This window comes from Phalangium opilio, unplaced genomic scaffold (genome assembly GCF_054372755.1).
Source record: "Phalangium opilio isolate 3A_F unplaced genomic scaffold, DU_Popi_V2 ptg000002l_1, whole genome shotgun sequence".
NCBI classification, from domain to species: domain Eukaryota; kingdom Metazoa; phylum Arthropoda; class Arachnida; order Opiliones; family Phalangiidae; genus Phalangium; species Phalangium opilio.
The window spans coordinates 6,016,167-6,028,641 of record NW_028324144.1 but is presented as its reverse complement, the minus strand read 5'-3'; the positions used below and the strand labels follow the sequence as shown (position 1 = coordinate 6,028,641).

Here is a 12,475-nt window from a genome sequence, read left to right as displayed (position 1 = left end):
GATTATGATTGTGAAAGGGAAACATTACAACTTTCAAAAAATTATAATTATAATTATAATTTCTTTTTCGAAAAAATTGAGTTTTTCCTGTTTAATCGCGTTCGACGGGACAAACAATTTCGTTTTATAGGGCAACCATAGTAGCCCGTCGACCCCTAGTGACATTTTTACAGCTTTTGCGCCGCCATTTTTAAAGATAAAATCGGAGCCCAAAGAAGATAAGGCTCAGCTATATGATATAGCTATTATTTGTAGTAGATATTAAACTAATCTGTTGAAATACACGGACGTTAATTAATAATAATAATAATAATAATACAAGTTGGGAAAACCAAAATATTACCTCTCCGTGTCAAGAAGATTATATAAACTTAAGTATCCAATGAAAACTTTATTATGTTTCTGAGTTGGGGTTTCCCATTTTTGTTGTTGTTTTGAAAAATATATCGCAATGCACGGGCCTTGATAGATATAGGAGGCAATGAATGAAATATATCACAATGCACGGGCCTTGATAGATATAGGAGGCAATGAAGGAAATATATCGCATGCACGGGCCTTGGTAGATATAGGAGGCAATGATAATCTCTCTCTTTGCACGAGAGGTTTATCTTTAATATTTAAATAAATATAATTATTTTTATATATTTTAATCTTCAATAATTAACATTAATAATAGTTAAATCGTTTAAAATAAAGTTATACCTATTATCTTCTCAAACTTTGCTAATATTGACGTTTAAAGTGAAGGGTACCCCTCTTGCCCACTTTTTTCAAATTTGGGGTATATATACGATTCGTTTCCATTATAATAGTAAGGAAAAAGCGCAATTGCGAAAACCTTTGGTGGCGATCCCACCTTAGGGAGGCTAAACGTTTCTCGTAACCCTAGCTGATCGCCGCGTATATCCTAAAACCAAACGATGATAATGGAGTAGAAGCCAATGATACAGATTGGTGTCTATGTGGAATAGACGGAAGGCCAGTGGATGGTGGTGTTAGAAGCCAGTGTAAGTACAGACTGGTGTCAATGTGGGATTGACAAAGAACAGAAGATGGTGGTGATTAGAAGGCAGTAAGAACAGACTGGTGTCCGTGTGGGATGGACAAAGACCAGAAGATGGTGGTGTGAGAACTCAAGTAGAGGAGCCATTTCCGTGACTGTGAAAGCAGTTCGGAAATGGCGAACACGTTTGCTCCGATACGCAAACTGCGAACGCGGCACGTGGGTGTAACAACGGACAGACACACAGACAGACACGGCCGTTACAGAACCTCTCCTGGACTACGTCACACGGAGAGGTAAAAATGGCTTGATTAGAGTGTCATCTCAACCGGTAACAAGTTAGTTGCCAGTGTTACTTTGTCTTGTAGAGTAACTATGCTCATTCGTGGTTAAATTGAAGATGTCTTGTTTATATCCGAGAGTTAGGTTGTTGTGCATTTTGTACATAAATGTGTAGAGGTGCAAGAGATAGCGCTTTTTAAGATTCAGCCAACCTAACTTCTGTGGCTGATGACCGCTTAAATAATACAAAAGGTTTTCTTTACATTTCTAGACGTCATTTTTCAAGATGACGGCGCATTGAAAAAAATATTTCTAAGGGCTTGTCTACTCCTTAAGAGTAACCTCCCTGCAAATTTTCAGTCTTCTAGGTAAAGCGGTTTGGGCTTTTTGTCTTTGTTGATATTCAGTCAGTCAGGACTTTGAGTTATTAGCGGGTTTTGAAGGGTTGCGTTTGAAAAATCGCGCCAAAACTTACGTTTCGGCCATAGAGACATCTGGCGTAAAATGCATGCTCTATGCACGCTTCAAAACTCGGTTATATGTAGTAAGATTATAACTTATCTGGGAAGGTTCCGACAGAAATAATATGCACATTTTAAGACGCTTTTCAAATAAAAAATTCCGTTGCAACACATATTTTTGAGAAAAAGTGAAGGATATTATTTCCCAGTTAATATATATCTACCTCAATTAATTTAATGTTTATTTTTGATCAATATTAAAGTTGAAACGAATGAATTATAATTTGTTCATATACTTTAATCTTGCAACCATGGCAGCCTTGTTAGGCCTTATTTAAAAGACCTAAAAATGACTTCAAGGGACGCTAATCCCTGTTAAATGGTCCCTCTATTGCATATTTAAGCCTCCTTCTAATGGATATTTCAGAAATTTTTCTACTAAAATAATTTCATAAATATTTCCTTCGCGTTTGGGGTAGTTCATTGACCCCTAATTACATGTATGAGTTCGTTCTTGCTTCCATAGAATTTCCCTCATATTGTTGTGGCGAAATGTTAAGCAGGGTGCTTAAGCGGGAGAACGGAAAGGTAGGACTTTTGGACCCGACTGAAAAAGTCTAAAAGCCTTTAATTAATTTTGGGCAATTAATTAAATCCAGTGTGGTTCGGACTAAATGCTTATTTACGCAAGAATGTACGCAGAGACGAGATGAAATAAAACAAACTAAATTAACTTTAATTATTAAGGTAAAAAATAATACTTATTCGATTTACGATTTACATTGTTCGTAACGAAAGTTTCCCACAGGCGGGACAGAGAGGTTATTTGGACCTCTCGAGTCAAGGTATAGTAGAGAGACTAAAAAGTGAAAGTCAGGGTTCTTCGTGGGTGAATTTTGGGCTCATCCCTATTGGCCAGAAATGCCCAGCTAAAAGTTTCAAAACTCCATATAAGGAGATATTTTTTGAAGAAAGCGAAAGGCGAGGTGTACCTAGCGCTTGACTGAGAGTCTCGCATTCCTGGCCACCGAGGAGCTAGAGTCCTCTCTCCTAAAGGGGTAAACCCCCACGAAAACCGGTGACTCACTTTAAAGTGTACAGAATAAAGAAATGCAAATATAAAGAGTAAAAAAAAACGTTTACAAAATTTAGTTACATTGAAAATAAAAATACATGCAAATTAAATTTTAAACATATTTAGATATTAATCAAACATTTAATGAAAATTTCTTTCTACACATATAGACGAAACATTCTGTATATTTTGTTGGTTATAGAAATGTCAATATCAAAGACAGCCTTCCGTAAAATCACCCGGGAATGTTAATATATGAACCAGCATTTATTCATTTATTTATAAATATAACAAACACATTATTTAAGGTTTTTGCAAAATAATCTATTTTTTACATAAAACGTAATTAGTATGACAGTGTCTGTATACATGCATAGAATAAAGTTGTGCGTATTTAATATATTTTAATATTGATATACCATGATGTCGCATCAGGAGGGTAATTTATCACTCATAAATATGAATTATTTTAGAATTTTACATGCGCACAACATAATAGACAATACAAATGTAAAAAATTAAATTATTATAAATTACGACGAAAAGTTCATTATAATTGAATCACTTATTTCTCAGCTTCAATGTTGAGATATTTTCAGAAAAATAATACGTAAGCCAAGTATAGAAAAGCGGATACCAGACCAACTCTCATCAGTATAAATCTTCGGTAGTTTCTGAAACAAAATATTGATGGAAAAATAAGTTTACTATTTTCGCCACACGGGATCTATTCTTACCGTTTCATAACTTGCATTCTAGCTTTGAGGTCAATCTTACAGTCATCTGGCGCAGCGAATCGCCTCAATCCTTCCAACATGATACCGACGTATTCAGGCCATTTGAAAGATGCCACGTCAAAATTGAAAACCTGAAAAATATTATTTTTAAACGGAGTTTCTTGAAATAATGGTTTCCATTAGTTATGCTGAAATATCTTAAAGGAATAGCGATGTGATTTAAAAATTATCTCAAATCTAAAGAAAACCTTACTTTTTTGAGAGTTTAAACTCTTCTGATTCCAAAAATATGCTTGATTAATATTTAAATATGAGGGAAAACACAGAAAAAACACTTTGAAAACTTGAAATTTGGGGGGCAAAAGCAAATTTGCGGAGAAGATTTTTGGCGGGTTTTCTCCTTGCTACGTCACTCACGGCATCTCGCGGGAAAGCCAAGCGCGAGCGCCCCAGTCTACTAATGCCGCCCGAATCTGAATAAAATAGGCTTAACAGGCGTCACGTGAGCGACATCTAGAGAGAAAATTTCTCCTTACTACGTCATCAAGCGAAACAAAATTTTAACTAGGCCTTTTCCAAACACATAACTTTGATTGCAATTTTACAAATTTCTACGAAACCAAATGCAACTAGATTTTTCAAGGATTTTTTTAGCATTTTAAGTTTGTGGATGACGAAAATTATGGCACTAACACTTTAAGTAAACTTCTACAGCCAGCCCCAACCTTTCGCGGTTTTGTATGGAATAAGCCCTAAAAACTGAATAAAGCATTTCACCTCGGTTAAAAAAGAGTTCAATGAAACCAGAGACATTTGAACTACTTTTACATTACCAGCTTAGGCACACTTCTAATCAGTATGAGCCAAATAACATACCTTTTAATTTAGGACACCCTTTATAACCTTCCTTGGAATATTTTCCAATGCTTTAATATATCGGTTTACCTAACCAATACTAAAATAAGGCAGAATATTCGCTAAAATACCAACTAACCTTTTGATCAGAAGGTGATAAATCTTTGAAAAGGTTATCCACGTTGTCACTTTTGAAGTCAAAATGGTTTTGCATGAAAAATGTCTGTAGTGGCAAAGTTGAGAAAAATCGACGGTACATGTTCAAGTATCTAAATAAAAATGATATATATATATAAGCTAGGTGAAAGCGTTTCTTCTTTGGGCACGTAATAACAATTAGTATACGCTAGAAAGTTTTAAGCAAATTAAGTGGGTCAACCTAGCTAACAGATCAATTTGTAATAAAATTCAAAGTAAATTATGGCTCTCACAGAACGTTATTAAGAAGGGGACTTATGGTTACCAACTTATAATATTCATTTGTGCCACTTACTTTGGCTTTTGTCCCGTAAAGAACAGTATAAAATCGATGACTGCAGCCGGTAAATAATGTTCAAAATACTTTCCATAGAATAGGTACAGTTTATTGGTGGTGAACGTGACGTAGACATGATTTAATGATTTACTGGATGGTTCTATTAAACCGTATGCTATACATTGTTTCATGAAGTGTTGATAAATGATCGGATTTCGATTGCACGACACCATGTTGTACACTGGCAACTTATTGCCTTGCTTTCTGCGCAGAAATTAAACATTGTAGTTATTGTACATTTTTAAAAATCACTTTTTCACACTTTTTTATGGCTGTATTCCAAGCTGCGACGATAATAAGGTTGACAACAAAATCCAGAGGAACCACGTCCATTCGGTTTCTACTCTCAACCGGGAGATTGTGAATCAAGCCCAAGACAATCTATGAATTAAAAATGAATTTATGTTGAACCGTGTTAAATCTCACGTTCATGTCGGTGATGTCGCTTTTCTGGCTTAATTAGACACGCGTCAACGACTCCGTCAAAGATTCGCGGGTTTAGTTTGAAAATTTTCAGTTTCTTCAGGCAGTGTCGAGATGGCACCACCTCGTTAGCGCCATTACTTAGCCATAACTCACTCCATCATTCTCTATTGACGCATGATCGAGTAAGCTAAGCATTAGCAGACGATATATGAAAGGTTTAAGAATTGTACGATTTTAATAATAGCAAAGTTTCGGCTCTAAAATGACCATATATGCAACTGGTTTTAAGTCGTATGGTCGCTCGTCTGAACAGTGAAATGAACGAGACGAAATTAACTAGGCGACCGATAGGAACGTAAGATTTTACTCTAAGTCTGAATTGGCTTTAATACCGGTTATTAAACACTGAACGTTTTAGAACACGTTATCCTGTCATATTTTTAAATTAAAAGTTCAGGAATCATAACATTAAACCTTAAAAGAACTGCTTTTTTCTAGAAATTGAACGGAAAATATTAAAAAAATAAATTTCTTATTTAAAATTAATAACCATTTATTTGTTCTTAAAACGCTGACAACTGCCTCGCCATGTTTAGAGGTGTCTGCTAGCCAAAACCAAAAATGAATTGATTCAACTAATTCCATAAGGGAAGGCGTTCTGCCTAGCAGACGCCACTAAACCAATGGTGGGAAAGAAATCCTCGTTTTTACTCGTGCGGGGGAGAATCCCCCCTCGCACGAGTATTGGTCCCGGTTTTTCAAGGTCTCTCTAGCGTAGCTTTGGCAATGCATGGCGACAGGAATACCATGTGTTCGGGGGTTTTCATCCCCGTCACTCCGATTTCGAGTTTTTTTTAAAGTAAACACTTATTTGGTGACTCCACCAGAACGAACTCTAGTCGAAGCCACAAAAAAGGATAAATAGACTCCGCCAGAGTCCGCCTCCTCCAAAGCCCGAGATGGTGCCTTGCAGGCTAGGAAATAAGACAGGTTTACAGGTCCAAAACCAGTTTATTAATTGCTTGGACCACTTTTTTATTCAAAACGCGAGGGTCACTGGTCCCAATGACTAGTTTATTAATTCCTACTTTTATTAAAAATTGATATGGGGACCTCTTTAATTATTTTCATTTTAACATAAATTTCGACTCCATGAGTCCAGTTGTGTATACAACCCTAAGCCGAGAGGGATTTTTTTAGAAGAAAGAACGACCACAAGTCCTGGGACCAGTAGAAAAATAAATAGGGGAGGGCTAACTGGTCCCGGGACCAGTTTCATATTTAAGACATCAGGGGTCACTGGTCCGGAGGACTAGTTCAGAAATATACCTTATTTCCAAGCCTGGTGCCTTGGTTTAAGGAGGTGGCGAGCGGTGCTTTAGGCATGGTGCAGGTGGATAGCTTAATTCTTTAGGAGTTGTCTGCTGCGAGTTCTGCTGTTTATATTTATTAGACTCTCTCACAACTGGAGGTATGGCGTCTAGTAAAGAAATTTTCATCTAATGCTCGCTTTTTTAGCCCCTATTGTTTCACTTTTTATTATCTTACATATCCCGCACGAGTGTCCTTTCTGCTGGGGCAGCTTGTTAAGACTAAATAAATGGTAATTATTTTGTAATAAGATATATTTTTGTTTTTGATATCTTCCCTTTTATAAAAATAAAGGAAGTTTTTAAGGTATAATATGTAGAACTGTGTTTTGAACTCTCTCTAATCGTTTAATGTCTTGAATAAAAACTTACAACGTGTATGCATCGTGATAGAATACTGTGACTGTCTCTCCAGCCCTGAAATAAAAAACATTAGCTCAGCATCCTAAAGTGACCAATGCGTATTTTAGACACTGACTACGGAAGGTTCTTTGTAAGAATTTTCGACGATGGACGGCCTGACAATTGTAATGGGTAAATCCCCAGAATGTTGTTCTAAATAGTTTTCGGCTGCCGCTTTGGTGATAGTATACGTGTTTGGACGACCTTCTGAAATACCCTCAGTTAAACAGTCCATGGCTTTTTGATCAAATTTTCTGAAAAGTTTTCAAATTTCATTTTTTATATGTGTAGTGTAATACAGTGTAAACGGGTAAAGGTCCTTTCGTGCTATACATTTTTGCAAATTTTTGAAATCTCGCACAATTATCGAAGACAGATATTTCAAACGCGCTAGTTCCTTCTGAGCAATGCAAGACGGACAAAAGCTGTATACAGCAAGAAATACTTTTTCAGAGAGCTTACGCATTTGCCTCTAGCAAGAAATCTGGATCCACTGCAATTGGATAAATGCATTCCTCGATAACTTTTCGATGGCAATTAGCGAAAGCCGTTGATATATAAACTAGGGACTGTGGATTTTTCAGCTTCTTGAAGAAGTCTAAGACGTTTTTGGCGCCCATTAAATTTATGTCAACGGCGACTCTGAAATATAGACCCGAAACATTTTTCATCAAATAATTATCATTTCCTTCGTGAATAAACTTCCGAATTCTGATTTTAATAACTGTTACAAATTTAAAGGGAGATGAAAGTTACAACTAATAACGTCAAAATGATGAAAGAAACTTTCACAAATTATTCCCATAATTAATATTATATTAAATTTTCCATTTTCGCAAAGTTTCTGTGTTAGGCGTAACGCTCATTTTTGATGAAAAAAGCTCGTATTTTTTTAAAACCTCCATGAGAAACTATATGAGCCACTATGATAATTATAGCTGAAAGCTCTTTGTCATTTTGCGGTCGCTAATTCGTTATAGTGTCCTACAATTTTTTAGATTTAGCAACTTATGAGACTTCGAAATTTCGAAATATAGATTACCGGAATATTTTTGATAAGTTTCTTGAAGATTTTGATATATGTTTAACAACGAACAATTTTTTAGATTTAGCAACTTATGAGACTTCGAAATTTCGAAATATAGATTATCGGAATATTTTTGATAAGTTTCTTGAAGATTTTGATATATGTTTAACAACGAACAGGGATAAAAAACGATTGCCTGTTAGTCACATATTATGAAGGGTTACTATGTAAATAAGTAAGGAGGGAAAGATTGCTGACATAGAAGCGCCTGCTACCTATTTTTTAGCCTATTTTATTGTTTACGATTAGATTTATCTCTTCACTTATTTTTTTGTTATCTATTATGTTTTTTAACAAACTTTATATACATGCAATGTATTTCGATTGTTTGCTACTAGTTGAATAAACCTCGTTGTTATTAGATGTGTGTTTTTATTCCCGGGTCGAGGCTGCAAAACCCAACAGGTTATGGGCTCAGTTGCGTGTAGTGATAACTGAAAATTGTTTAACGGAATCGGTTAGCTTTAGTCGGTAGTTACTTGTAAGGTACGGATATCGTTTCAAACGAATATGGCTACAAGCGTGGATTCAAGATTATCAATTACGAAGTTAAATAATTCGAATTATCAACTATGGAAATTTAAGTTAAAGATGCTTCTCACCCGGGATGAATTATGGACGGTCGTGGACAATCCCAAGCCTGCTACAAACGTTCCGGAGGATTGGGATAAGAAAGATAAACAGGCCCAAGCTGCCATTGCACTATCGATTGATGACGACCAATTAATTCACATCGTCAACAAAGGCTCGGCTGTTCTTTAATAACTGGGGCAACTAGAAAATTGTGAAGCCAATATACTAACGTAGATAATAGTATGGACTGTGTTCAGATCTATGCAACATCGTACTAACAATAGTATAAGGACATAACGTTAACAAAGTTAATTTTGTCTGTTTTTCATCGAATAAAATGAAAATGTGGCGAATATTTTTTGATAATTCGAGGCAGAGTGTAATTCTGTAGCTAGTTAAGACAATTTTAACTCAATATTACGATAATTTTGGTTAATTATTGCATTTCAAAATGAATTTTATCCTAACTTAGCTAGACCAAAAAGGATATATATACTAAGCCAAATCATCTCCACGGCACCGAGCTCAGTATCCTAAGCTTGGAGCAGGTAAATCCTGCTGCCTCGATATCGAGGCTTTAACGGTCTGGAGTGGACCGAAAGTTAATTACACACTTAAATTATGCCTACATTTAAGATTAATGGAATAGTCAGATTTCATCACATGACCTCTTTATTTCAGGGTTATTAGGGTCATACAGTTTTTTAACACATTAAAGAAAGTTATTAAACACGTCATCTCCACATCGTAAAGCTTCACAGCGCCACAAATACTCGCATAGGTGCATGTAAGTCCATGGTTTGAACACCTCCTCGACAAATACTGCTTTTCAATATAAAGTAATAGTCAATAATGTAGTACTATTGAGGCGATGATCCGGACATAATTCGATGCGGAACCTCCCTCCACGGCGTTCGCTTCCAGTCCATCATCCCATCCATTGTCCGTCAACTTTACAGCCTCGATGGTAATTCATTTTGAAAATTTTGGTCTCGTCTATCTCTACCACCAAACCCACACCCCCAATTTGGTATTCCTCCACCATCATTTTATCTATTGTCCTAATAGTTAGCTGCCACCTTTTCCAAAATATTCTCCTATTAATTAGTTGCCACCATTTCCATAATATTCTCCTAATAGTTAGCTGCCACCTTTTCCAAAACAGTGGTTTCAATAATTCGTTGCCACCTTTTCCAAAATATTCTGCTATTAATTAGCTGCCACCTTTTCCAAAATAATGGTTCCAATAATTCGTTGCCACCTTTTCCAAAATATTCTGCTAATAATTAGCTGCCACCTTTTCCAAAACAATGGTTCCAATAATTCGTTGCCACCTTTTCTAAAATATTCTTCTATTAATTAGCTGCCACCTTTTCCAAAATATTCTACTATTAATTAGCTGCCACCTTTTCCAAAACATTCCTAAATGTGTTAAAAAAGTGTATGATAACCTTGAAATAAAAGAGGCCATGTAATGAAATCTGACTATTTCATTAATCTTAAATTTAGGCATAATTTAAGTGTGTAATTAACTTTCGGTCCACTCCAGACCGTTAAAGCCTCGATTGCGAGGCAGCAGGATTTACCTGCTCCAAGCTTAGGATACTGAGCTCGGTGCCGTGGAGATGATTTGGCTTAGTTTATATATCCATTTTGGTCTAGCTAAATTAGGATCAAAACACATTTTGAAATGCAAAAATTAACCAAAATTATCGTAATATTGAGTTAAAATTGTCTTTACTGGCTACAGAATTACACTCTGTCTCGAATTATCAAAAAATATTCCCCACATTTTCAGACAAAATTAACTTTGTCCAAATACTATTGTTAGTACAATGTTGCATAGATCTGAACACAGTCCATACTATTATCTACGTAACCATTTTAGCTGCATAATTTTCTAGTTGCCCCAGTTACTAAAGAAACCCCAAAGGCTCTGCACGAGATATGTGGAAATCTCTTCAAAAGCTCCACGAGCAAGCTAATATTACAAGCAAGTTGTTTTTACTACGTCGACTCTACAAGATGCGGCTACACGAGGGGCAGACAATGCAACAGCACATATCAGCAATGATGGAAATAATTGAGCGTCTACGTGGCATTGGAGAAACCTTCAAGGATTCCAACCTCGCAGCGATCTTGCTATGCAGCCTTCGAGAATCTTATGACACGCTAATTACGGCGTTGGAGGTCAGGCTTGAGAAGGATCTTACTCTGGATTTCGTACGAAGCAAACTCATAGATGAATTCAACAGACGTCAGGAAAGCTCGGTCATTTGTGATGGAATCAAAGCGGAATCGGCTCTGAATACGATGAGCCAGAAAGACAAAGGACATCATGGGCTCAGGAAAGGTACACCAACTTGTTATTACTGCAACAAGCGGGGTCACCTCAAACGGGACTGTCGCAAGAGACAGTTCGATCTGAACAAACACTCCAAGATTGACTCAACTCAGAAAACCAAAACGAAAGAATACACAGCGTTCAAGAGCTCGTCCAGACATACTGCAGCGGGTTGGTACGTGGATTCGGGGGCAACGAGTCACATGACGTATGATCGAACGTTTTTCACGAGCCTGAGTCCGAGCAAAGAATGTGTCCATCTGGCTGACGAGTCCACTATCAACGCCGAAGGGATCGGTAGCGGCTATCTTCAATGCTATGGACCGGAGGGCGACATTCGCCGAATAGCAGTTAACAATGTCTTGTATGTTCCAAAACTTGGAGGAAGTCTACTGTCAGTTCATCAGCTAACCAGAACGGGTCATATAATAATATTCGAGAACAACAACTGCAGTATTAACGAAGGGGAAACAGTGGTAGCTACCGCTAAGATGGATGGATCATTATATCGGCTAGACATGGAACGCCCTTGCATGGTAAATAGCGCCATTCATGAGGAATGTCTACATCTTTGGCAGAGAAGGATGGGACATCGAGATCCGTCAGCAGTAAAGTTCCTATATACAAAAGGACTAGCGGATGGAGTCAAGTTAAACAATGATGAGAAGCTGCCAACGTGCAAGTCTTGCGTCATGGGCAAGATGTCCGAAGCTCCATTCCCAACATCTGAATCCAGAAGCACAAGGCCTTTGGAGTTGATACACAGCGATGTATGCGGACCAATGAAGCAGGCAACGGTTGGGGGAAATCGCTACTTCGTAACGTTCATCGACGATTACTCACGATATACGTATGTCTACTTGATCAAAACCAAGGATTCAGTCTTCGGCATATTTAAAGAATACGTTGCCACCATTAGTAACAAGTTTCAAAGAAAACCCTCAACGATAAGGACCGACAACGGTGGAGAATATGTATCTAACAATTTGGAACAATACTTGAAACAGGAAGGCATCACTCATGAGGTAACTGTTCCCTACACTCCTCAACAAAACGGCATCGCCGAACGCAAGAACCGGTCATTAATCGAAATGGCGAAATGCATGCTACTCGATGCTACTCTCATGAATTGCTGGTGGGGAGAAGCAGTAACAACGGCGTGTTATCTTCAAAATCGCTTACCAAGTCGGGCTATTGAGAAAACACCGTACGAACTGTGGACCGGTTCCAAACCACGTATTGGACATGTAAGGGTATTTGGAAGCAGAGTCTATTCCTACGTTCCCAAAGAGAAGCGTACCAAGTGGGACAACAAAGCTGTC

At 37.2% G+C, this 12,475-nt stretch overlaps 2 protein-coding genes across 4 annotated transcripts in view; one reads left to right on the top strand and one right to left on the bottom strand.

Moving 5' to 3' along the window:
• Positions 1-12,475, top strand: part of LOC149718443 (cell adhesion molecule Dscam1-like) — a 451,194-nt gene that overhangs the window by 420,589 nt on the left and 18,130 nt on the right. The gene's annotated exons all lie outside the window — the stretch shown is intronic.
• On the bottom strand, positions 6,961-7,841 carry LOC149718444 (fatty acyl-CoA reductase 1-like). The gene is made up of 3 exons (XM_089845648.1): positions 7,612-7,841; positions 7,226-7,403; positions 6,961-7,164 (listed from the first exon to the last, which is right to left on the bottom strand). The coding sequence occupies exons 1-3, from the start codon at positions 7,818-7,820 to the stop codon at positions 7,096-7,098; spliced, it is 456 nt and encodes a 151-aa protein (XP_089701774.1). The 5' UTR covers positions 7,821-7,841; the 3' UTR covers positions 6,961-7,095.

Coding starts and splice junctions, on each gene's coding strand:
- LOC149718444 (XM_089845648.1), bottom strand. CDS start 7,820: ATGAAAAATGTTTCGGGTCTATATTTCAGAGTCGCCGTTGACATAAAT. Junction 7,404..7,611: donor TTCTTGCTAGAGGCAAATGC/GTAAGCTCTCTG, acceptor AAAACTTTTCAG/AAAATTTGATCAAAAAGCCA. Junction 7,165..7,225: donor CTTACAAAGAACCTTCCGTA/GTCAGTGTCTAA, acceptor TTTTTATTTCAG/GGCTGGAGAGACAGTCACAG.